The sequence below is a fragment of the Alexandromys fortis genome, unplaced genomic scaffold (assembly GCF_014885135.2).
Source record: "Alexandromys fortis isolate MF-2015 unplaced genomic scaffold, M_Fortis_MF-2015_v1.1 scaffold_143, whole genome shotgun sequence".
Taxonomy (NCBI): Eukaryota; Metazoa; Chordata; class Mammalia; order Rodentia; family Cricetidae; genus Alexandromys; species Alexandromys fortis.
Window position 1 is genome coordinate 3,013,980 of NW_026068044.1, and position 26,133 is coordinate 3,040,112.

The 26,133-nt window shown below is 49.8% G+C and overlaps 1 protein-coding gene across 2 annotated transcripts in view; it reads right to left on the bottom strand.

The window, feature by feature from the left end:
* Positions 1–23,900, bottom strand: part of Mtcl1 (microtubule crosslinking factor 1) — a 49,568-nt gene extending 25,668 nt beyond the window's left edge. Inside the window, exons 1-6 of one of the 2 annotated variants that reach the window (XM_050166217.1) lie at positions 23,566–23,900; positions 17,891–19,198; positions 16,696–16,851; positions 11,627–11,719; positions 8,446–8,676; positions 6,413–6,610 (exon numbers count right to left, since the gene is read on the bottom strand). In XM_050166217.1, the coding sequence (XP_050022174.1) occupies positions 6,413–6,610; positions 8,446–8,676; positions 11,627–11,719; positions 16,696–16,851; positions 17,891–19,198; positions 23,566–23,631 (2,052 nt within the window). In that variant the 5' untranslated portion in view covers positions 23,632–23,900. The remainder of the gene's footprint in view (positions 1–6,412; positions 6,611–8,445; positions 8,677–11,626; positions 11,720–16,695; positions 16,852–17,890; positions 19,199–23,565) is intronic. The other variant, XM_050166218.1, reaches the window with a different exon arrangement.
* Positions 23,901–26,133: the final 2,233 nt, after the last annotated feature.

Sequence of the window (26,133 nt, forward strand, 5' to 3'; positions counted from 1 at the left end):
TACTGTTTGTACTTCACATAAAAGCGACCAGGCTCCAGACCCTGCCCAGTCTTTGAAGGCACACTTCAAAACTCTGATTTATGTTCTAGTGTGTGCTGGCATGGGCATTGTATCACAAAGGCTCACACGCAGCACCTGTAACCCCAGCATGGGGAGAGTAAGACCGATTCCAGGCCAGCCTGGGCTATGCCGTAAGATTCTGTCTCTAGGAACCGAAGGGGGGGGGGGGGGGGAGAAAGTTTGTCTGAATTAAATACTCCACACTAGTATTTACTGGTGACAAAAGGCTTAAGAGTGCATCTACAGTTACCCCAGCAATGTGACTATGCTTCCCCAGTCCTCAGGGAGACGGAGGCTCACGAACAGGAAAAACTCCACATCAGAGGTACCGACAGAAGACCTAAGTGTAAACATGAGGGCACCTGGGTAAGAACAGCTGCTGCAATGGTCCTTTCAGAGATGTGCATCTTCGGAAGGATGTGGGGATGGCTCAAGGGTAAAGAGCACTGTTTGCTCTTCCAGTGGTCCAGGGTTTGATCCCCAGCAACCACAGGGTGGCTCACAACCACCTGTAACTTCAGTTCTAGGGATCCAGCACCCTCTTCTGGTGTGCCTGAGTAGAACATGCACATGGTGTAGATATATTTGCAGGCAAATTACTCATCAGCATAAAAAAAACCCTCATTTTTACATAGGATTTTCTAAAGACTATGTTTCCTGGGAGATTTATTTTAGCCTTTAAATCCTTAAATAAAAATCACTACCTTTGGGCTGGAAAGATGGCTCAGTGGTTAAGAACACTTCGAGAGGGCAGGGTTCAATTCCCAGCACCCACATGGCAGCTCACAAATGTCTACAATTCCAACTCTAGAGAATCAGATACCTTCATACAAAATGCACATAAAGGTTTTTTAAAAATCACTACCTTTTGAATCAAATGAAATATTAAGTGGAAAATAACCATAATAATTTTGATCTAGTCTTTGGGGCAGTCATTCCATTCCCATAAAAGAAACTGCAGTGAAGTATGTGATACATGGAGTCAACACTTCTCCGTGAACCCCACATCATGTAACAGCTTGGTCTGTGATGGCTCAGCCCTGTACCACATGACTACTAATGACATTAGAATCATGTGATGGTTCAGCCCTTGTGTCACGTGACCACTAAGGACCTTAAAAAATCAAGGCTTCGCAGCCTCTTTGCAGATTGAAAATTTGCTTCCTCTGGAAGCAAAGTGGGCACTCTTTGGCATGAGCAGATATTGGATCGGATAAAAATGAAGCCTAAATATTTCTATGCACATTTGGGTTCGAGTCACCAACATAATCAATACCCTCTGATCCCAGGACAGTACTTGTTACCAGAGAATGAGCTCCAAATGACTCCAGGGGGAAAGGTGGCCATGAGAGCAAGCGAACCTTGTTAACATTATCACCCAAGAGCCCCGTGTGGGTGGCAGGAAGCCAGGACAGCTTCTGCCATGAACACACATGAACACACATGTATGCCACGGGTGGGCACGGGTCTTCTAAACGTCTTGTATGCAGGCACATAAATCCAGTAGTGATAGCCACTGCTGCTTATCATTTCTTCCTTTAGACATTTTATGTATTTTACATGTATGTGTGTCTAGCCTGCATATATGTTGATGCACCACATGCATCGTTAATAGACGGTTGTGAGCCATCATGTAGATACTGGAAATTGGATCTAAATTCTCTGGAGGAGCAGAGATGCTCCTTAACCACTAAGCCATCTCTCTAGTCCCTACTTACCATTTCCTATGGGCTAGGATGTGTGCTAACTTATTCATCTATATGACTTTTATATCCTATCAATCTTTTTATTTATTTATTTATTTATTTATTTATTTATTTATTATATAGTGTTCTGGGCACCAGATCTCATTATAGATGGGCGTGAGCCATCATGTGGTTGCTGAGAATTGAACTCAGGACCTCCAGAACAACAGTCAGTTCTCTTAACCTCTGAGTCATCTCTCCAGCCCCTATCCTATCAATCTTGATGCATTTTATAGAGGAAGAACTAAAGCTCAGGACAAACAGGTATGCCAGGGTCCCACTCTCTAGACTATAACTTAGGTTTGTCTCCACCACGGACAGACAACCCAAGGCAGAAACATTTAAAACGTCTCATTACAATGTGCCCAGTTATTTTCTTTTCATTTTGTTGGGGGGAACCATCCCACCTCTGAGAAACTGTTGTCTCCTTCGTTAAGGGAAATAATAACATTGGAGCCACCAAAAAAAGTCACCATTCTTATGTCTTTTCTGATGCCTTTTGCTGGGATAGATTTCCGAGTAAAAAGGTGATCCAAAGCAAGGTAAAAGGACAACAAATCAATCCTAGGAGAGTCTCTGTGAGTTCAAGGCCACTCAGGGCTATATAGGCATGACTTTGATCCATAAATATTTCTTGATCTGAAAAGTCATTTGGACACAAGAGGATTTTTTTTTAACCCTTTCATGCCACAGCCTAGCTATGTAACTTTTTGGTTTATAAATTTCAGCACAGGTTAAGTTAAACAAAACAAAACAAAAACACATGATTCCCCAAATCTCCTCAAACTGGATGGTTAATAGCAATGGCTTTACTATTTCCCGTTCCTTTCATTAATGGCATTCCAGTCCTTCACAGTTCATCTCTCTTGGGCGGGACACTTCAAAAATCCAAAATGAAGGTCTGTGCTCCCGGGTCACACTTTATGACAGTTTCAAGGCTGCCCTTCGGTCCCCCAGATTGCCCAGTGAGCCTGTGGTACATTCAGAGCAAGTGAAGCAGGGGTATGGATAAGGTCACAGACCGAGATACGTGGGATGCAATGCCAGCCATTTTTCTAGGCTCTGAGATTTCGGAGATGTACGCATCACATGAAACTGTACGTAAGGGAACAGGAAGCCACCATGAACTTAGCCTGGCTCACCTGTGAGTCATCCATTACCTCTGGAAATGGGCTTAATCTAAAGGTGAATGGAAAATACTGACCTGCCACTGTGGGGTGAAACACAAAAGGCCAGTCACAAAACAGAGGGGATGGTCTTTTATTTTTTCAGCTATTCACGACACAGGGGGGTTCTGCCATGCTGAGGGAGCTGCCCTGATTACCTGACCCCATGCATGCCAGTTTCCATTAGACAAAGACGATAGGGGAGCTTTTGTGGTGTTCAAAAAAGCAAACAGATCAATTCCAGGCAGTCCTGCCTCCCCGGCCCGTACCTCCCACCATTGGTAGGAAACACAAACAAGATCTTAAAATGACAGATCTGTGTATCAGCCGCATTCTCCTAATGAAACCATTTGTCACTCCGGCCTTCATTGTCACGCTGAGAAGAAATTCAACATGCTTTTCTGAACCCATTATCTTTCTGCAGATGAAAGAATGGGCCTTGTAAGTGTATTCTAGGGCGGGAGTTCTCAGGAACGATGCTCACTTTCGGGCAGAAATCATTTATTTACCTTCCAGCAGGGAATGTCCCGGGGGCTCATGGCCAGGAGGGTTCTGTGTCTACCCACGAGTCCCCCAAGAATGCAATCAGGTGGGTGAGGGGCCTCTTCAAGAGGCCCCTGTTAAGCAGATTAGACGGAGAATTACCAGCTCACAAGCTGAGAAACCAGGGCGGGCGCTCAAACACAGAGGACCGCTGGAGCATTGTTGAAGAGCACCAGGAACCCCGCACCTCCCTTGTGGAAGGGACGTGACATGCTAATCTCATCTATTAGAAGTGCTCTTTCTAGACGTTTTCTTTATCTTGGGGGGAAAACAGAGGCAGCATGGACAGCTAGAACACAAGGCTTCGAGTGCTAGGATTAGTTAAAGCCTGTCAGTGGAGGGAAGAAGGCCCTGAAGGTTTTAACACTGCGGCTGGACTGGGGACCAAGGACTCTGGGAGCCGGATGAATGAGGCCTTAGAGATTAATGTTAAGCCACACTTCTTAAGCTATTGCTGGGAATCTTACGTTAGGAGCTCCACATCCACAGTCCAAACTGTCATGCCTCTGAATGTCAGAGTAACTTTACTTAAATGACTACTCTCATGCCAGGAAAGCAAGCTGGCAACGTGAATCACCTCTGTTTCAGGCCTCGGTCTCAGGGATGACTAAGAAGAGTAGGGAGCGCATACCCAGCCCATGTGAACCATACAGCCAGTTCTCCCCTGCTCAGCCTCGGCTTGACCCAGCAGCAAGGAGAGAATGAAAGTGCAGGCTGTGTTTAAGGTCAGGGCCCTGCGACTGTGTAACTAAAGACCGGGAGGCCGGGACGTGGGCACTACCGAAGTTTGCCAACCTGACGCATTTTGCTTCTGCTCTGACTCAATGTGGGTCGGTACAGTTGATATTTTTTAACTTCTCTGGCTATGATAATAAATGTAGCCATCTACAGCACCGCTCTGTGAGAATGCTCAGTAAGATACAAATCCATGACTGGGCCCCCCCCCCCAGAAGTTTTGTTACATTTTATCACTTGCTCCTTCATCCTTGGGAAAGCCGATTGGCCTTGTTTCCCATGGGACTTATCACTCCCTGAGGTTCTCAGGGCTTTGTGGGGGCCACGGTTTTGCTCAGAAGCGCTTTAAGACAAGTGGAATGGCTCCTGCATCCAGGCTGCCCAGCCAATAACCGCACCACTCCCAGAGAGGCGAATCTTCTAGCGGAGAATGTTCACCCTCAGTGAGCCAGCTGTCGCTTACAGTAGGGCTCATTAATCTCCTGTCCTTTTCCGAATGCCACCGTGCACACATTTGCTTTCATGACTGCGGCGGGCTGGCAGATTCAGTGAGCTGCAGACCTGGTTCTGACATGCGCACTCCCCCATCAGCCCATCCTCCAGCACGCCATCCTCCAGCACGCCATTCGCAGTGGAATCTCCCATGTCTGTCTGTCCCACTTTTAAGAGTAACCACAGAAGGCAAGGGGAGACGAACATTCAAGCACTGGTGGGTGGCTCCGGCTGAGGGCCTTTTCAGTATTTCTCACCCAGGGGTAACATTTTCCACGACTCTTTAGAAAACCAGCCATGTTGCATCTTTTCTCCCAAAGTGTTGGGATACACACCTGGGAAATGCCCATCACGGGATCTCAGTTGTGGCAGGCCTGTCTACCGATGGGGGCCAAACACAGACACTGCAGAGGTCTAACCGACGACGCCTCGCTTCAACACAATAAAACGCCTACATTTTAAAGCTTTGTTCACAATCTGTAACGTTCTAGTTTCTAACTAGATCACTGCTGGAAAACTTATTCCATGACCTCAACTCTCCCCGGGGATTCTGGCAGGCTGACGCACTTCCTGATGACTCCAAGGAGAGGCTCCTTTGAAAGTTATTATCTCCAGCCTGAGTCACATTGTTCAGGGAAAACGAAGGTGGGTGGGGTACAGACAACTGTTGGGATTTGTGTGTGTCTCCCCTTAGCTGCTCTACAAAGGCATCGCTTTCTCGATGGAATCCGCACTGAGGCCTGGTGACAGCCATCTCCCACTTGACCCGCACCACTTTGGGCAGAGGGGACAGGCGAGAAGCAGCAGCTGCTGGACACACTGCACGAGGAATCCGGAATGGCTGTGGCTGGAAGGCTGGGCCATGCCCAGTGCCAAACCTGCCCCCTTACACCAGCAAGCAGGCGGCCAGCCTGGGGACCCCGGGCTTTCTATAGGCGCAGAAAAGTACTTGGAGAGCTACCTCAGGATCTCAAGTCTCCAAATCAAATACAGCTGCCACTTTGTTATAGAAATGCAAAGTAAATAAATAAATAAAAATAATAAGGTTTATGTCACCAATAGTGGGGTTGATGGGGGGGGGGACTGGTTTTCAGGGTTTGCCTGTAGTATCACTGACACCAAACGTTTAGCAATGTTCAAATCCCCCTCTCCTCTTTCCACAAATGCTATTTTCCCAAAGCGTTACCATGAATTTTCATTTGGATGCGTGTTTTAAGTGGTCCAAGAAAAATGTGAAATACTTTGTACATGATGGGAATTTCAACAAATACTTCCTTATTTTTCCTTATAACCTATGCTACCAACACAGTCCTGTTGGCAATGACAACCTGGTTAAACACCAACCAACAAGTCCTGTAAGGTTGTTCCCTGGCTATGATAAAAAGACTTCTTCTTAGAAGTCTGTCTAATGAGTATCTTCCTTCTGAGATCAATTTTCTGGAGCCAAGGGGGCACATACTCAATGGGTTTGACTTTACACTGGTCCTGAGTTTGGGGTTAACTCAATGAATAGATGAACAAGGATGAACAGCCCAACCTTACCCCCGACACAGACAGGTGTTGGTCTTTTCTGTACCCAGGAACTTCAACATTTGAAATAAGATGACAAGAGACATGGCCAACTAGTTTCCTTCTGTGTACAGAAGGCTAGGCTTAGAGCTAGGCACCCACCTGCCTGTTGAGTGGTCCCCCATCTGCAGTCTGCAGCCGTGATCCGTGTTCACTGATCTGTACTGGAGAGCGTGAGGCATGCTCTCCCAAGGGAAGGCCGCAGCCTCGCTCAGCATCGTCTTGGTCTGCTCCATCTGTCTGGTGACCGCCCTGGACACCGAGCTCAGCAAACCCAGGCACGTTCTCTGGATGTTCGCTCTGAAAGAAGCACACAAGATCATAACTTGGCTTACAACCTTTTGTTCTATAGAGTAACTTTTCCCCTGAGACAGTGTCTCATTGTGGGAGTAGCCATGACCAACCTCTGTGTGGGACCAAACTCCTGGTCTCACACGAGCCTCCTCCTCACACTGCAACTCTGTGTGACCTGCAGGTGATCTGGTCCCCAGACTTCTCCTTGGGTAAGCCCTCACCTGCAGGTGATCTGGTCCCCAGACTTTTCCTTGGGTAAGCCCTCACCTGCAGGTGACCTGGTCCCCAGACTTCTCCTCGAGTAAGCCCTCAACTGCAGGTGATCTGGTCCCCAGACTTCTCCTTGGGTAAGCCCTCACCTGCAGGTGACCTGGTCCCCGGACTTTTCCTCGGGTAAGCCCTCACCTGCAGGTGACCTGGTCCCCGGACTTTTCCTCGGGTAAGCCCTCACCTGCAGGTGACCTGGTCCCCGGACTTTTCCTCGGGTAAGCCCTCACCTGCAGGTGACCTGGTCCCCAGACTCCCCCCCCAGATGCTAGTCTCACTCACTGCACTTCTTTCACGTATGCAGCAAAGATGCTCAATTTATTAGAAAAGATGAATGCAGTTCTATTCTTTGTAAGTGATGACTGCTCACAGAGGCAGCTTTACAGATGACAGGAGGAGGAATCCCAGTGTATTATCAACAAGAAACCTCAGAACCACATCTAGGTTTGGCTTCGCCATGTTGCTCCATAGCACAGACCCTGGGAACCTGGTTGAAATAATTTTTAAAGATGTTCTTCAATCTGAGGAGCGAGAATTACCATTCACACAGTGTTCACTAGAGTTAAAAACAGGCAAAAGGCTGCAGCAGCTCAGGGGCTCCAACTGCTCACCAAGCAGGAGCAGCTGTGTTAGTAGCTAGTGTGGCTGCACTGGTCGCCCATGCTGTGTGTCACTGTACTTTGACAGAGAACAAGACTGGGGACAGGACAGGCATAGTCACAGGGAAGTCTGACTTGTGCTAATAAAGAGTTGGTCAGTGACAAGTACAGTGGCCCACACCTGCAATCTCAGCAGTCTGGAGGCTGAGGTATAAGAACTTCTGTGTCCAAAGCCAGCCTAGGCTCCACAGAAAAATCCTGTTTCAAAAAACAAAAGCCTAAGGGGTAGGAAGCTCAGGGGCTAAGAAGACAGGCAGCTCTTGCACAGAGAGGGACTTGGGTTTAGTTCCCAGCACCCACCTGACAGCTCATAATCATCTATAACTCTAGTTCCAGGCAGATCTTATAGTCCCTTCTGGGTTCTGCAGGCCCCGGGTACCAGCCACACACATGGTGCACAAGACATACAGGCAGGCAAGACACTCGTATACCAAACAAACAAAACTAAATAGAAAGCAACAAACTCTGCTCTCTAAATCTAGGAACTGAGACACAAGGGGTCAACATATACAAATGTCGGAGGTGACAAAGGGACCTGTGAGGCCCAGAAGGGAGCCTGAAAAAGCCGGGGGATGGGCGGGACACATTTGTGCACTTGCTTTATAAAACCACTGAGCTCGACCTTGGGGTGATGACCAGATAGCCTTTAAAGATTTATATCCACCCACAGCAAAGGGGATATGAGCAAAACCATTCCAGAGGGGAATTAAAGACCTTAGAGCACTTAGAGCCAAATCCAAGTACAACACTTGCTTGTTTTCATGCATGCCTGGATAGGACACGGTTCCCATGGCTTGGATTGATAGCAATAGATAAGTAAAAAACAAGAGGACACAATGGGTAAGACAGCGGTGTGGGGGTGTCCAGAATAAAGCAGATGCAAACTAAATAGGTTGCACGGGCGGGCGGCCCTACCTCCGCGAAATCCTCTCCTCCCTCCTCCATCTGCTTCCCTTGGCGCCAGTGTTTCAGCAGCCACCTGAGCTTGACATAGAAAAGGAAAATGTTCTGCTTCAAGGACCGGAGCTCCTGCTGCAGCAGATTCTTCTCGTCGCTCCAGGTCCGCTTGTGAAGGGTGTTCTGCAGGGCCAGGCTGTGCATCTCCAGCTCTTTCCACCGCAAGGCGTAGAGGTGGTCCTCCTCCATCTTGAACAGAAGCAAGAAGCAGCTGTGACCAGAGGCTGCGCCGCCGCACCATCCCAGCCTGACCACGGTTCTCAAGAGCAGCCCATGTCCAACCTCAGTGGTACACAGGGGACGTGAAACATCAGAATCCTTACGCGGTTAGGGTGATTAGTGACACCCAGATGTACCAAACCGTGAATTTTGTGATTTGGAAGCAGGTGCTATTTCAAAGGAAGGCACTGCAACCATCTTCACTGTCAGCCTCTCTCCACGCTTTTAGATTATCTCCAACCCCCCACCAGGAAAAATGCTATTTGGATGTATGGCTTGCGACGGACTCAGATGCCATTTAAGGAGACCCCATCTCCCCTGTATGCCTGTGCTTGGCACACAGGGGCTCATTACTATGGCAGGGAAGAATAAGAAACCCACCTCTTCCTGAGGTTTCTGGCTCCTCTTGAGCCCTGGTAGAGAACACTGAGACAGCGGAAGGGCCACTATGCGCCGCAGAACTAGAGCGGGTGGCTCAGAAAGAAGTCTTCCTGAGCTCGCAGGACTCAACTGAGTACACCACTGGGCAATCATGCATGCTCATTAAATGTGTTCATCACTCAGGGAAACAAAAACTTCCCATCTCTCCATTTCTGAATTAAGTTCCTCGGCTTTTTCTTTTTTAAGACGGGGTCTCACTACGGCCCTCAGACTGCCCTCTTGGGTTAAAAGCAAACCTCACGCTTCACCCTAAAACGTAGCTATAACACTTGAACCACAGACATGTGCCACCACACCTGGCTAAGGTTTTTTTTTTTTAAATTTCTTTTTCTTTTTTTAAATATCCATACGGAGCTCTTCTAAGCAGGAAGCAATTCCTGTGTCAGTACTAAGCAAAAGGTTCAAATAAAATCTTACTGTCCAGGTAAAGACACAGGGATAACCTTTATTGTTGTGGAAGTGATACAGGAAACCGAGGGCTTCTGAATCAGAGCAAAATGAGGGTCAGAATGGCAGCCCTACCACTGCCTTCTGACTTAATGCGTAGACCAAGGAAGTGTGCTAGATTAATCCTCAAGAACCACAGGATTACAACTACGGCTGCCTGGTGGAGACAGCAATACGGCTGATGAGGGCTGATACTCTTGAGAAGGTCCACATGGCCATGCAGGGACCTAGCATCTGCTCTACACTGGATTGCGAGCTGGAAGAGGAAGCACCCGCTCAACAGTCCTCGGAATGGCCATGCTGGTTATACCCAGGACATGATGGCACAAAGTGGGGGACAGCCTCACTGGCAACCCAGCTCTGCAGCTCCTCACTGCTCTGTCCCCGACCGACCACCTCAGTGGCTGTGAAGACAACAGTAACTTTCCCCGCTGCTGCGGAAAGGTCAAGGTTCAGGGAGCTGGACCTCTGAGGCGCTCAACTGACTCCTGGCAGCACCTGTCCAGACCCTAGGCGACCTGAGGACCTCCGTCCATACTCTCCCGTCTGCTATCTTTTGTGTGTTCACTGGGGGCCTGAAGAGCTCAGAGCCTGGCCTTTTGCTCTTTCCAACACCTAAAAGAGAACGCCTCCTCCCTTGAAGGCTTGCTTTCCAACCTAGTCCTTTATTAAGCCACAATGGGACTCCGCTACCGTGTCACCAGCGTCTCCAGTGATGATCTCACCTCTCAAAGCATTTTTGAAGCCATGAAAATGGCTGCATGTGAGTGCATATGTGTGCATATGTGTGCATGGGGGGTGGGGGGGGTAGATGTCCCTCTTACCTAACCCTTTCTCTTTGGTAATGAGATGCGAAGCTTTACTTCTACGGGGAACCCTTCCGAAAGGAGTGTGCAGCTGGGGAAGACACAGGAGGAGACACCAAAGAGTCTGGTACCCAACTGTGCATGTTCTAAGCTGCAGGGTAGGGCAGACGCTCCCTTAATCAGCCTCTCGGTCGGATCGTCATGGAGGTACCTGCCCACAGCACACATTCCCAGCCAAAACAATCCTTGGATGTACCGAATGACTCATTTTGCATAGCATATGTGTTTCTGGAGCATCAAGGTACATTACTCGATGCCAACGGCTCTGCTTTGCTTCCTTTCGAAGCTACGGCTCTCTTCTAAGAACGAGCACAGGGGAGAACAACCGTGGCAATTCTGTATCTAGATACAGTTCACAACTTAATGAGATGCAAGGTGGCAGGGCAGTGTCCTTGGAGACCCAGGGCAGGAGCACCTGGATCAGGGAAGCCCCTAGTGGATAAAAGGGATAATTAGTCCGTAATACGTAATTTTAAAAATAACTACAAGCTAATCAGGTCATAGCCCAATTAGTGGCTGTTTTCTGAAGGCAACACTTTAGGGTGAGTCGGTGTTTCTATTGGATAGCTCCCTTCACGGTGACAGACACACGGACTGGTCTCATTTAAAGCCCTTGGTTCATGTTAGTGGTGGGCATCACTGCTCACCTGCAGATTTTCCTGAAACCACATTTCTCCCTATCCAAGGTCTTGTTTTCTGTAGTTTGTCATCGGTGGGCAAATTGCAGTCCAAAAATATTAACTAGGAAATTCCCCCAAATAGTTGATTCATCCGTCTTAAATGTTTACTGCACGATATTGTTATAAAGATTTGGTTATCACTGTTCATCCCTACGGTGCATGATCTACAAGTTAACAATACAGGAATATAAACAGCCGGTGAGAGCTTTGGTACTCTCTGTGGCTCCAGGCATCTCTAGACTGTCCTCGCATGGCTTCTCCGTGGCTTAGGGGAGTCAACATTACTGAAACAAGTGCTGCAGAGTACCTAGGTGGACAGTTTGCACTGGTGCATCTAAGAGGGAGCCTCTCCACCGAATGACCTGTCTATACGCCTATGGGTCTTGGCACCTGCAGGCAACAGACAGCATTATTTTAGGATGCATCGTGGCATTGCTCCCGAGGCACTGGGAGCGGATGCGCTGGGGATCCTCATGAAATATTTACCTTACGGATCTTGTTTGTGTATGTCTCTGTCTCCTCTTGATGCAGTCTGGCCGCCTGGGCGAGCTGACCCTGTAGCTCTTCCAGCGACACACTCTGCTCGGGTAAAACGGGGGAGCCCCTGAGCTGATTGGCAGGATAAAGGAAGGGTTTAGTGGAAGAGAGAACTCTGCCTCAGGTGGTGACGCAGGACACACAACCGGACGAGGTGACACACACAGGGAACACAGCACAGCGGCTGCAGCAGTGGAGTGACCACCAACCTCCTCCCAGGGCTTCTCACAGGGGAGCCGTGCTGCTCTGGGCCCAGAGGCTCTCTCAACTTCCCTGTATCTTTCTTTACACGGGAGAGGAGACAACCATAAACTAGCTGTCGTAAAAAACCAGGGTGTGCAAGAAAGCTCTCTGCTACCCACAGGGGCTTCTAGGTGGTTCGTAACATCCAAGTAGGGCTCGGTGATGACGTCCCAGTCCAACTTGGCCACTATCACACAGTCAGCCTCCGGGATTTACATCCCCAAGCCAATGGGGTCTTTCTAGGGGGTCCGACTAATCTGGCCATAGGCTTGCATACTGGGGATTTTTCCAAGGGTGCCTTTAATCCCACAGCATGTCTTCTAAGATAGACACCTGCTCTTAAGGCTTTCTGTGTCACACCGTGTCCAGGAACCCCAAGGATCTCATTAATACTTACTGCACTCCAACCTAGGGAGTTAAGAAACTCAAGAATGCAAGATCATGAAGTTACTCTGGTCTGCGAGTTGTTGGACAGTGTTGTGGGATTTCCTTGAATCTATCATGATGACTAACTTCAATGCTACTGGCTTAATTTCTTTTAAACTGTGTGCCGACTTGGGTAACAACAGCTTACTCTTCCCTTGTGCCTGCCTGGAGCAGTGCTCAACACCCTGTTTATTGTCCATCTGATAATCCCGTTTGTTATGTGAAGATCTCGGCTGAATGCTGGTGTTCGCTTTACTCCCTACTCTTTCACTTCCTCGTATTCTATTTCATTTTGAAGTTTGGTATCTTTATAAATAAAACCCTTCGTCTGTCTCCTACAGGTATATATGATGCATTTTGTTCATATTTGCCACCTGCTCTCCTCCATCCCCTCTCACCTTCTCTTCTTCCCACACTTCCCACGTTCATGTCATTTTTGTCCTTATATAATCCACGCAGTTTAGTTCGGACTGTCTGTACGGACGTGGCTGCAGGTTTATTTGCCTGCTCTAGACGGTGGACATTTTTCTAACCATGTGTTTGAAGTTCCGCACTGTGAGCTCAGCCTCAGTGGACATTTATTTAGTGATAGTTCATATAATTTAGTTGGCAGTGTGGGTGTGATTCCAAGTTGACTTGTGCTTGCCAAAGACATCGTTTTAGACATAACCCTCGGTGACTCTTAGAACGAATGGGTAACCTAAGTTCAAATCTTGGTCCCGGGTAAGGTCAGCCATAGTTCCTTTTCCTCTCAGTCTCACACCTGTGCTGGTAGACAGGTTCCTGTGGCCTCACTTCTGCCTACCAACCTGTAGGCAAATGTTTTTCCTGCTCACTGATGTCATTCTCTGCCAATGGTCTGGACCAACACCGTGTCTCCTGTTCCTTTGGAACTACTGAAGTCAAGGGTCACCACCCCTGGCAACTACTGTCCAAAGTCACATGTCTAAAGGCCGGATACTGCTCTCTGTCCAACTGGAGTGAGTTCCGACTCTAGAAGACGCCTAAGAACTCACTATTGAAATAGATTATATATATTTTTTTAATTATGTATTTTTGTTTATGTGCCTGTGTGAATTTATGCGCGCCTGTATATGAAGGTGCCTGCAGAGGCCAGAAGAGGGTGCCAGAGCCTCTGGAAGCGGCATTATACTTGCCTGAGAGCTGCTGGGTGTGGGTGCTGGGAAGCAAACTCTGGCTCTCTGGAAGAGGGGCCAGTGCTCTGAACTGCCGAGGCATCTCTCCAGCCCCGCTGTGCCTCACATTTTCTGCAGGGGATCCGGGTATTTACGATTCTGGGCACCACCTACAGGACTGGGGTCACACCAGGGAAGATTCTGCAGCTCAGGCATTTCTACAGGGTTGTTTCAGGGGGCCTGGGTGCTTCCTGCCAATTTTCCTTTCTAGTTTCCCCATTATGGGTTTGAAATGTGAACACTCTCGATTTCAGAGTCTTAGATAGCAAAGCGCTGTGTTGCTAAGCCACAATCAGACATTCTCATCAAGTTCGCTGTTATGAAAAGCATATCATGTGATACCTTGGAAACAGCACCCAGACTAAATACAAAATTCACTTACGCTTTATATGCACCTTATACCCAGTCTTAACACAATTTTATACATTTTTAATAATTCTGTGTGTGATATTGCATGGTACGGAGTTTTCTATTTATGGAGTTATGTGGATATTCCAAAGTTTCAGGCGTTGGGATATTTTGTTGTTCAGTTCAGATATGCTCACTCTTATATACTTTAGTTTTAATCTTAATAAATATTTAAAATAATTATAAAGAGCTAAGCCTCATTCATCAGCAACACCTGACTGCCGGCACGCCTTTCTGTTTGCTCCACACTTGTGCAAGGTCACAGGGAGAGCCCTTGAGGTCATCTGAGGGTATTCACCTGGGGCAACAATTTCTTACGGGTGGCCCGGACCGGCTGTGTAGACCACACCCGCTTTCAAGTTTCCTTTTGCTAGTGAAGTAAGAACTAGAACACTTGTGGTCACTCCAGTGTTACAAAGAACGAAACACAAACATGCCGTGTCGGAAATTCTTTCTAGAGTGGTTCTACGGCCACACAACGGCAAACAATCACGTACACGGAGGGAACACTGGCACGCAACACAAAGTTCCTGTGGCAAAACACGTGCTTTATCACCAAGTCCCCAAGGTTTGCTCATTTACCTATTCTGGGCATAACAACAGATGACGTCACCCTAATTTTTTTTTCTATTGAGTCAGTCTATTTAAACACGAGACCTACCTGTTCCTGTTCTGTGGCTGCCAAGACACTAACCTTGGCATCAAACCTCCCTCCCGTCGGCATCCCGACACCCACCACCCACGCCCCTCCCGCTCACCCGCAATGATAACTTTCTGACCAAGTCCAGAGAAAAAGCAGCTTATAAATTAGCCCCAGGCTTAAGAACATGGCATCGCTATCACAATAAGCAAAGGGAGATTGCTTTTTTTCCCTGTGGCCCTCCACTACCCAGGAACCGCGAAGACAATGGAACCCCGCAACTACTCTAGGACCACGACTTCACTTCCGGTGCGTTCCGTTTTGTCCTGGCCACTTTTCCCACCGTCCCTTTCAGACTTGGCAGATGAGGTCCACACATGCACAAATGCTTGGCACGAACCCAACCACGCAGTTTTCCCGGGACTGGTATTTCACAGCTGAGGCATGAAGGACCACAGATGCCGTGCGCTTCGGCGATTAAAGGGGATAAAGAGGAGGAGCAAGCGAGACCTGACCCAGAAACTCAATCCTATGGCTCAAGGCTTGGTTTCATTGATGTATGAAACCCGACCGGTGCCCGTGCTTGGCCACTTCTCACTCAGCACTATTTTTAAGGTGCCCTGCACATTCCACGTGAAACGTCCTATACGATGCGTGCTCCTAACGAGCGAATCTCTTGGCACGCTTAATGGGAAACACAGGGGCAAAGTCGGGGGGGGGGGGGGGGGGAGCCCAGGGCCCACAGGGAGCCTCCTGCCAGTGCACTCTGGGGTGAACAGGCAACAGGAATGTCGATCTTTCTAAGTCTGGCTGTCCGTAAGATCTCCTGGCTGCTAACTTCTGTGCGTTTGCATCGGGGAGTCAGCAGGTGAGATGAGTTCCCGACTTCTACCTTAGAGCATGCTGGCTAGGACACATCTTCCTGTCCTAGGTTTGGTGAAGTGTGGCGTGCCAACAGCAGGCCATCTATGTTACACCTGCTTGCTGTCTTCATAGAGTGAACTTTCCTTTCCCTCCTTGCTGTTAGCAATGCTGGCTGCCATTAGTGTTATTAGTAGTGACCATAGCTTAAACCAGGGCAAATATATGTCTCATCACACCTCCAGGCACCCACGGGTCTATTGGTGTTTGTGTGTGTGTGTGTGTGTGGTGGGGGGTCATACTCCAGTTAGCCATCACTCCAGCTGACGGGAGAGTTGCAAGTCTGTGGTGATATTTTGTTTATGCAATAACAAAGCTTACCTGAAGATCAGAGGGCAGAGCTAAGCCACAAGTTAGCCACAGAGGCCAGGCAATGGTGGCACACACCTTTAAGCCCAGTATTCATGTTCAAGGCCACCCTGGGCTACACAAGATTGAATCTTAAAGAGAAACAGAGCTCACACAAAGGTGATCCCAGCACTTGGGAATCACAGGCCTTTAATTCCAGCACCAGGGAGAAGGGAGTGATAGGGCTGGGTGGAAAGAGGAATATTAGGCGGGAAGAGCCAGGAGCGCAGGCAGTCTAAGGATTCACAGAGACGGATGGAGTCTGAGGATGCATGGGGAGAGGACCACCCTTTTGATCTGAGCATTGGTAGAGGTAAGAACTCTAGTGGCTGGCCACTCTGCTTCTCTGGTCCCTCAGCTTTCACCCCTATGGCTGACTCCGAGTTTTTCATTTAGACCAATTAGAACTCGTGTTACACAAGTTAACCACACACAACTACATACACTCCCTAGTTATTTCAACGCAAAGATGTTGATTGAGGGGGCTGGAGAGATGGCTCAGTGGTTAAGAGCATTGCCTGCTCTTCCAAAGGTCCCGAGTTCAATTCCCAGCAACCACATGGTGGCTCACAACCATCTGTAATGAGGTCTGGTGCCCTCTTCTGGCCTGCAGACATACACACAGACAGAATATTGTATACATAATAAATAAATAAATATTAAAAAAAAAAAAAGATGTTGGTTGATTCAAGAAGGTTCTACTGGGTTCCACATCCTCTTGTAACATTAACCTCAGAGCGTTACCATGGGTAGGAAATTTCACACTGAGACACCCAGTGAGAAGGGGGAGGGAGACAGAAGGCAAGGAGACTCGGTGAACCCAGCAGCTCGCTTACCTCTAGGCCGAGACAGCTCTGTCCTCCCAGCCCAAGGCTCCCGGGATCCCCGTCAGCACGCCGGTGCAGTTCCCGAGTGGCTCGGAGGCGCAGGCCCTCTCTCTCGTCCCCTGGATCCTGACTGAGCTGCCACTCCAGCTGGTCTTTCAATTTGGACTGTTAAGTGCACAAAGGGGGTGAGATGTATTTTGTTTTGAATTTTTTTTTTAAAAAAAAAGGAACGAAAGACAAAGGGGAAGGTAAGGAGTCGGGGGGGAAAAACAAAAGTCGGCAGACGATGGGGAAAAAAAAAAACTACCAGACAGAGTAAAGCATGAATGAATAGGATCAACTTAAAACACTTGAAACAAACGGGGCATGAGGTAAAGGATGCGCTAACACGGAAAGCGGGGTGAAGGGGGGGTTCTGAGACGCATGCAATGGGGACACAAGCACACTACCCATGAAGGACATAGGGAAGAGGCTCTGCCTTCCTTACTTGCTGAGCAGCCAAAGCCACAGTCCAGGGTGGCAGCTGGGCCATGCACCCAAGGCGAAGCCTGGGAAAGTGGTCCTTTGCAGGGCTGCTCCCCTTGGCGAGGGAGGGTGGCAGGAGCGAGTGGCAGCGGGGTTTTCCATCGGAACCAGCCTTTTCAGAACCGGCTCCTCTCCCCCATCCTGGGTTATCTTCCAGAGGGAGTAGGTGGGGCTGGGATGTCTGAGACTTCTCAGAACTGCACTGGTCCCTCTGGCAATAAACCCAGAGGGGGCCGGGCGCTAGTTACTGAGTCTAAGTGTCCTGACTGTGACCGGAGTTGTGCTTTGTCTTAAAACTCCTCATAGCTTCTTCGTCAGGGTGGCTGGTTAGGTTGAGACACCAAGGAGGGAACAATGGAAGGCTGCATCGGTCCCTAGCGCCTCCACTGGGCTTAGCCTGGTCACAGAAGGCCCTCTAAACCAGGAATCGCAGTGCAATTAAAAGTGAACAGGGGAAGGAACAAGGAGACGAAAAGGAACTCACAAAACAAAATTAAAAGAAAGAAAAAAAAAATGAAACCAACCAAGAGAGGTTTGTTTGACGCCGAGGCTTTAGTACATTGCGGGTCTGAAATCAAAACCAAGCAGCCGTGAGCAGCGCGAGCCCCAGAGCAGCAATGCCAGCGAGAAGGAGGAAGAACGAGACCGAGCAGGGAGGCGAAGTCGCAAGCTCCCTTACCTGCAAGTCTGGGCCCAGCTCCTTCCCCAGGGTCCCGATGGGGGAGTCCCGGGACACAGAAGTCACGGTGGAGAGGAAGCTGGATGACTCTGTGAGGTGGGATAAGGGCGACAGACCGTCCACCATCCGGGTCATCTGCTCCAGGAAGGCTTGCAGCTCCTTCCTGAAAGCCTTCATCTTCGCGTTGATGGTCTCCAACAAGTGGGGCTCGTTCTGGCTGCCCTCACCTTCACCTTGGACCCCAGGCGAGGCCAATCCCCTGCCCCGCGGGCCTGAATCGTGGATGAAACCGTCTGTGTCGGCGATGAGGCGCTCCACTGTCCGCTCAAGCCGCTGGGCCTCCTGCTTTATGGTCACCAGGCACTCGGTGTCTTCCCGGACTCTGAAGAGTTCTGCTGGGCACGGCTCACTCGCCTCTGAAGGCTTCCCGCTCCCAAACCCTGAGGTCTTCTCGCAAATGTCCTCCGAGTCACTCTCGCCGCCGACAGGGCCTTCTCGCTTTGGCTGCGGCAAGCGGCCCTCCTCCCCGTCACTCTCCTTCTTGCCGGCATCACTGTCCGCGTCGCTGTCTCGAGGACTCGGTGCGTGCAGTCCCAGGTGTGCAGCAAGGTCGCACCGCTGGACGTTGGACAGCAGCAGCCGGTTCTCAAACTGCAGCTTCAGTACTTTCCCGCTCAGCTCATCGATCTGCAGCCACGCTGACTTCAGCTCCTCCTGCAGGGGAACGCTCGACCCGGGACCCTTAGCTACGCCGCCGTCCCCGAGCCACCCTGACGACTCCTGGTGAGGCTCAAACTTGAGCTTGCTCAGCTCGTGGGTCAGCTGCCGATTGTGGTCCTCGATCTCGGATATGGACCTCCTCAGCAGCTCGGCTTCTTCCTCCACAAACTGCAGGTGCCGGCGGAGCTCCGTGGAGGACTCCGGCGAGTCCCCGAAGGGTGAGGTAGGAATGCTTGGCATGTGGTCCCTGCCTGTCCCCTCCCGCTCGTGCTGAACCCGCATGTCCTCCATCTCTGCTTTGAGGCCACGGTTTTCCACCTCCAGTTCCACGATCTTCCGGCCCAAGATGTTGGCTTCCTCCTCCACCAGCTTCAGCCGCAGCTTCAGCTCTGCCTCCCGGGTGCTGGGGGGCCCACCCGCCTCCCCTGTGGGGAGGGGGCTGTCCACGTCACCGTAGAGGGACTTGTACTTCTGCAGTTCCTGCTCCAACGCGTCCTTTTCCCGGCCTAGCTTGGCCATCTTCTTGCGCATCAGGGAGGCTTCCTCTTTGGCAAACTGAAGCTGGCATTTCAGGTCCGCGCTGTCATCCTGCCAGGCAAGAACAGCCCGAGGGAGTGTTACCTGAAAGGATTGAATGCGTGTCTTCTGATCCCTCACACCTCAACCCCAACACACACACAGAGGCACGCATGCACGCATGCACACACGCATTCACGAATGTCCTTCTTCTTATTGGTGCTGTTGTCTTCTGGAGAGACAGGAGCCATGACAAAGCAGCAGTGAGCCCAGAGCCTTTGCAGATCAGGCCCAGGGAAGACCCATGATTCACTGTTTTGTCAAGAAACTGAACTGATAGTGGGGGGGGGGGGACCATGAACATAAAAGCCACACAAGTAGCCGGGCGGTGGTGGCGCGCGCCTTTAATCCCAGCGCTTGGAAGGCAGAGGCAGGCAGATCTCTGGGAGTTTGAGGTCAGCCTGGTCTACAAGAGCTAGTTCCAGGACAGGCTCCAAAGCTACAATGAAACCCTGTCTTGAAAAACTAAAATAAAAAAAAAAAAAAGCCACACAAGTTATATGTGAAGAAGGAGAAAGTTAAATGAAGTACGAGATATGTCAGTAACATGGTGGCCCCTGGTAACTTTGTAGAGCCAATACGGTTCACTGTCAGGACCCAGGAAAAAAAAAAATCATCAAAATCCCTCACCCAAGCTGGTGGCAGAGCTATATACATCCACCCTGCGGCCACTATAAACCTCTTGTGTGTCTGACTGTCTGAAAGCTGTTACCAGGACAAGTGTGAAGCTGGGGCAGAGCTTCTCCACGGACTAGCTGAGGGGCATGAACAGGGGTAACTCATCTCCCCCTAGCATGTCTCCTTCCTCAAGTACCCCGGAGGGACACGAGGACAGAACAGGGAGACAGCGGGCATCACAGGGTGTTGAAAGCTGAGGTCCTACGGAAGAACACACACTGAGAACACCCACGAGTGAACGAGAACCACTTCAGGGCCTTTTCTTCCGTCCTCTGTTCTAGTTGCTGTAACTACAGGAAATTAAACACAGAGACCAAAGAAAGAGAAGCTAAGGGTTTGCAAACCTGGGAAGTGGTTCTCAGCAGAGTACCAGAGAATTCAGAGGGCTCCCAAGGCAGGTGATCGTGGCCCTTGCCTGGCAGAGGTTAAGAAAGTCAACTGCCTTTTCAGCCTGGGCCCCAGGCCTTGAAGCAATCTGTACTACCTTGGCCTTAAGAAACTCTTATTCTTTGTGTTCAGTAAATAGAAAAGTGACGTTCACAAAGCAGCCCTGTTTGATCAGCCTCATAAATTCCAAAAGATCGACAGGGGCAGGGGTGATGTCGGCAAGGGCTCCCTCATCACGTGGAAGAAGTTCTCACACCAGCTCTGAGACTTGCTGCTGCCCAGGCTGTCACCCATGTGATGGAACAAGTCAATCTTCCATGAGTGACTGGCTGCATGCTCCCCCATGGCTGACTGGCTGCTGTGCTCCCCCATGCCTGACTGGCTGTAGTGCTCCCACCATGCCTGACTGGCTGCAGTGCTCCCCCCCATGGCTGACTGGCTGCTGTGCTCCCCAATGCCTGACTGGCTGCTGTGCTCCCCCCATGCCTGACTGGCTGCTGTGCTCCCTGCATGACTGGCTGCTGTGCTCCCTGCATGACTTGCTGCAGTGCTCCCCCATGGCTGACTGGCTGCTGTACTTCCCCATGCCTGACTGGCTGCTGTACTTCCCCATGCCTGACTGGCTGCTGTGCTCCCCCATGCCTGACTGGCTGCTGTGCTCCCCCATGGCTGACTGGCTGCTGTGCTCCCCCATGGCTGACTGGCTGCTGTGCTCCCTGCCTGACCGGTTGCAGTGCTCCCACCATGCACCATCCAGGAGGACTAATGACATTCTTTTTTTGTTTGTTTTTTGTTTTGTTTTGTTTTGTTTTGAGACAGGGTTTCTCTGTCGCTTTAGAGCCTGTCCTAGAACTAGCTCTTGTAGAGACCAGGCTGGCCTCGAACTCACAGAGATCCGCCTGCCTCTGCCTCCCAAGTGCTGGGATTAAAGGCGTGCGCCACCACCGCCGGCTTTAATGACATTCTTGGTCTCAGAGAGCTGCAGCTGCCCTGCCACATCCTGGCAGCACAAAGCCATCTGGTAGAAAGACACAGAAACGGCTTCCTTGGTGCCTCCAGCTTGCTGCTTGCCCATGTCTCCCTGAGCACAAACTCATGGAAGGAGACCTGAGTGACCGGGAAGATGCAGAAGAAAGCATGGCGTGCAGTCACCCTTGGGGACCTTGCATGATCTACGAGTGACACACTCCATGGCTGTCCTCAGGGGCCTCTTCCCCCAACACACACCCTCTGAGCAATGTGGAGAGTGATCTATACACGTCACAGTCTTCAAACTCTGAGAACTTCCACTCCGAGGATTTAGTCTTCGTTAGGCAGACAAAAAATAAATTAAATAAATAAAATAAAAATTTAAAAAAAAAGGGTTCCAAGACTAAAGTAAGAGTACCTGCCATATTTCTTTAGTTTTTGAGACAGATTGCATGTTTCGTTTTCTGAGGCAGAGTCTCTCTATGTAGCCCTGGCTCTCTTAGAACTCTCTATGTAGATGAGGCTGGACTTGAACTCACAGAGATCCACCTGCCTCTGCCTCTTGACTGCTGGGATTAAAAGTGTGCGCCACCAGGACTGGATGTTCTACTCTTTTAACCACTAGGCAGAAATGGGTTCACAGATTGTGGGATTGGACAGGACTTTCTCAGACAGGTCTTCATGCAGGTTGTAAGGACACACTCAATCCTAACACTAAGGAAGCACCCCCTGCTCCTTCCCTCGTTCATTCCTTCACTGTCTCTTGAACGTCTGCTGAGTAGCAGTGATTGGCATACATTTTTCAGCAGCCCGGATTTCTCAGAACATTCTAAAGCAAAACAATGAAAATCAGTTTCCCAGCTTCCTGCTAGACGAAGGTGCACACAGAATCCAAACACACTGACAAGTCTCTGCTTAAAGGAAGCTACAGTACTTATCAATGGAGACAGGCTGTAAATACTTTGTAACCACATTCTTTTAGGAGTTACATGCAGGAACTTGAAGTACTCGGTCTATCTTTAACTGGGTAACCTGAGTGTGCCCACTGGCCAGAACCGCCCAAGTGACCCCATTCCTACCTCCGCGCAGACAAACCCTTCAGGGGGACGACTGTTGAGAATGCCATTCAAACACAGACACCATCTCATCCTCTGCCTGCTTCCTGCCTGCAGCTCAAAGAGGCCAGACCAAGAGAGGTGCAGGGTCATCTGCCATAAACCAGAGGGGCCAGGGAGGCATCAGAGGGCCAGGGAGGGTCCTGCCTGGCTCTGGAAGCAATCGCCTTGAAACAGGAGCCTAGATCAGGGTCTCTCTGCAATCTCTCCTGGGGCAGAGGTGAACCAAGTGACTGGGAAAGGGGAATCCCCGAAGGCTCTGAGACTGAAGCTTACGAGAGTCAACCATCATCTGCTTATGCAAGCAGAATGTCCTTGACTCCTGCAGTCACCTGCCTTCTAGACAACCTGGACCTCACACCAATCTCCATCCTCCTCCTCCTCCTCCACGTCATCCCCAGCACCACTGTCCCCATCTTAAGCCTAGACCAAGGGACAGTCACGGCAGCGATTCCACAAAGGGCTGGAAGGGTGTTCAGGCTGCGGGCCACCTGAGGATTCATCATTGTCCGCTCTCCTTATCCTTGAAGAAAGCAACTATACAAACAGCAGGCGCTCTGACAAACGAGGAAGCATGCTGCCAACTCTACCAAGACCCATGCACACTACAGGACCGGCCACCAAAACCAAAGCAGGGGGCGGAGGAGAGAGAGAGAGAGAGAGAGAGAGAGAGAGAGAGAGAGAGAGAGAGAGAGAGCCTTGAAACCTGATAGGTGAAGGAAGGATGTGAAGGAGTTGGTCCCCCTCCCCATGTCACTGTAGTTGAAGCAGGACCCACACTAGTCTGTGAGGCCCAGGAGAGAGAAGGAGGGGTCCCTCTACCCAAGGGAAGCTGAGCTCAGCCTGTTCTGAGGCGCAGCTCAAACAGCTGGCAGCTATGTTATTGGCACGTAACCAGAGACGTCTCCGGAACTCTGCCAAGACTCTGGCGGAGGGATCTAGGTAGAATCCTAAACTGGAGTCACAAGCTTGAGTTTCAGGAGCCCATGGCTAGCTCCAGACACAGCACGAAAGCACACGTCAGACCCATCTTTCCAAGGGAAACTATTCCAACTACGGGCAGAAGGGGCAAGCATGGCGCGGGGTCGAAACGCACGGGGACCAGCACCATCACCAGTGGCCGGAAAGGCTTGTCAAGCAACAAAAATATATCGCTGCCGGTATATATTCTCTGGCTTGCAAGTCTGCCATCTAGCCCACACCCCAGCAGCCAGCTGCCCGTGTGCCTACCTTACGCCTTGGTGCCGGCTTCCTTTGGGTTTTGGTTGCCGACCTGCAGTTCCCAGGGCGTTCCATTCCACCATTCTGCTGAATAGAAGCTCCTTTCTCAATCGCCCTGCAGAGTGCGTGGAGCTACTCCACACAGCACGGGTTGCCTGTGCACACACCCGTGGATCTACAGCGCCTGTGCCTAGGCAAGTTATGCCCGACAGCTTCACCAGCCAGCAATTGCACTTTGAGGAAACAGCCCCTTTGCCGGGCAAGAGACACACTCTAAACCCAGGATACTAGAGACACCCAGCAGTGGGTGCCTTCAATTTTCCTGTGATCAATGGATTCTCAAATGACACTGGGGGAACTTGCGGGAGGATGGAAGAAATCAGGCTTGTGCAGAGTCCTCCAGTGATTCTGATTTTCTTGGGGACACGGGAACCAGGGTGTGGGAGTTTGAATGTCCCCCACAGTCTCCAGCATTTGAACACTTGGTCCCTAATTGGTGACACTGCTTGGTGAGGCTTAGGAGGAAGTGCACCACCGGGGGCAGGCTGGAAAGGCCTTCAGCCATCCACGTTTGATCTCTCCACTTCCTGCCTGAGCCTCAAGATGTGAGCGCTCAGCGCGCTACTCCAGCAACCCTGCCTGCCTGCTGCCAAGCTCCCACTACCTCGATGGTGATGGACTCTGGTCCTTCTGGAACCGTGAGTCCAAATAAACTCTTCCTTCCGCAAGTCGCCTTGGCCATAGTGTTCTTATCACAGCAATGGAAATGTAACTAATACTTGAGGGAATCAGAAACGGGGAGTTTCCAGGATGGTGTATACGGGCCCTTGAAGCCTCTTAGTAAGCCTGACTCACTGTGTCCCTCTCATTACGACTTGCTATTTTAGAGTCTGCTGAAACTATAGCAGTAACACCTTTGTTCTCTTGAAAAGCAATTTTAGAAAGAGAAAAGGAATCCAGAGGCAACTTCAAAAAAACGGCCTTGAAGAATACATACCCTGGATATAAAAGAGTGCCGAATTTTCTCAGTTTTCCTGCTAGAAAGCTCTACTTTCCAGTAAACGTGAGGCACTGTTCAGCTACATATTAAAAGCACACACATTCACGAAACAATGACATATAAATGACCCAGTGGCTGGGTTATGACACTATGTGAATGACTGTGAAGGCCACACAACTTTCTGGCAGTTAGGAGAGCTGCCAGACCCTGGACTACCCTCACTACTACAGTTTCCCACCAAGCCAGTTTGTTCTCATTCCTAACGAGCCTGCAGGTTCTCAGAGCGAGAGAGACAAAAGGACAGCGCTGTGGGTGTGTGCGGCTAAGAAAATGTCCACCCTGAAAAGACTGGGCGAAATCCAATGACTTGGCAGGTGACGTTTCTTTTAGCGTCCTAAAGGCAAAGAGGATTTTCAGAACGGGGTGGCTTCCTTCTTCGGGTAAGAGCCCCGGCATGAGAGCCTCCGCTTACCTGACTAGCGGCTTTCTTTTCTTTGTACCCTTCCCGGCTGCCTCTTCTCTTCAGGGAACTCTGAAAGAGATGCAGGCGTCGCTTTGTTACTCAGGGGGTCGCACATGACAGCCGGCCCTTGTCCCTCCTGGTGAAGCTACTCGACTCTAGAGAAAACAACACCCCTCTCCATGACATCTAACTGAGGTTGTGTGTGCTTGGTGAGTCTCTCTGAAGTACCGAGGTTGTTGATGTTCTAATTACTGTGGCTGGGGAGCAGTTCTCCGTTTACTCTGTTTAAGGCACAAAGTGGGCGGCTTCCACGAATTAACGGTGAAGAGAAGACAGGAAGACAAACACAGGAAGTTTCAGAAACAGATACACCGTAGTTCTGAATGTGGCTAATTTCCTAATTACACTCTAACTACTACCAGAATTGATTCAATGTGTTCTCAAAGGTCAGATTAAAAAAGCAGAGGCTCTTATGGAGAAAACATAATCTAGGTTGCAATATTATTAACAACCTGATACCATTAAAGCAACGACTCAGGAATATTTTAAAGCTTGTAAGTTATTATTACAAAGAAGCCTTGGAGGGGCTGGAGAGATGGCTCAGTGGTTAAGAGCACTGGCTGCTCTTCCAGAGGTCCTGAGTTCAATTCCCAGAAACCACATGGTGGCTCACAACCATCTGTAATGAGATCTGGTGCCCTCTTCTGGCGTGTGGGCATACATGGAGGCAGAATGTTGTATACGTAAGAAATAAATAAATACAAAGAAGCCTTGGCTCCTGTGTCTGCCTAGATTCCACACGGTCACCGCTCAGTCTGTGGATGGGATCTCCTGGATCCTGGAGAGACCAAACTCCATGGAAGCTCAAGTCTTTTAAACAAAATGGTGCAGTATTTGCATACGACCTATGAACTCCTGGCACACTTCGAATCATCTCTAGATTATTTATAATGGCTGGTATAATGTAAATACTATAAACAGTTCTACACCAAACTGTTCAGGTGGTGATAAGAAAAATATTCTAGCCGGGCGGTGGTGGCGCACGCCTTTAATCCCAGCCCTCGGGAGGCAGAGGCAGGCGGATCTCTGTGAGTTCGAGACCAGCCTGGTCTAC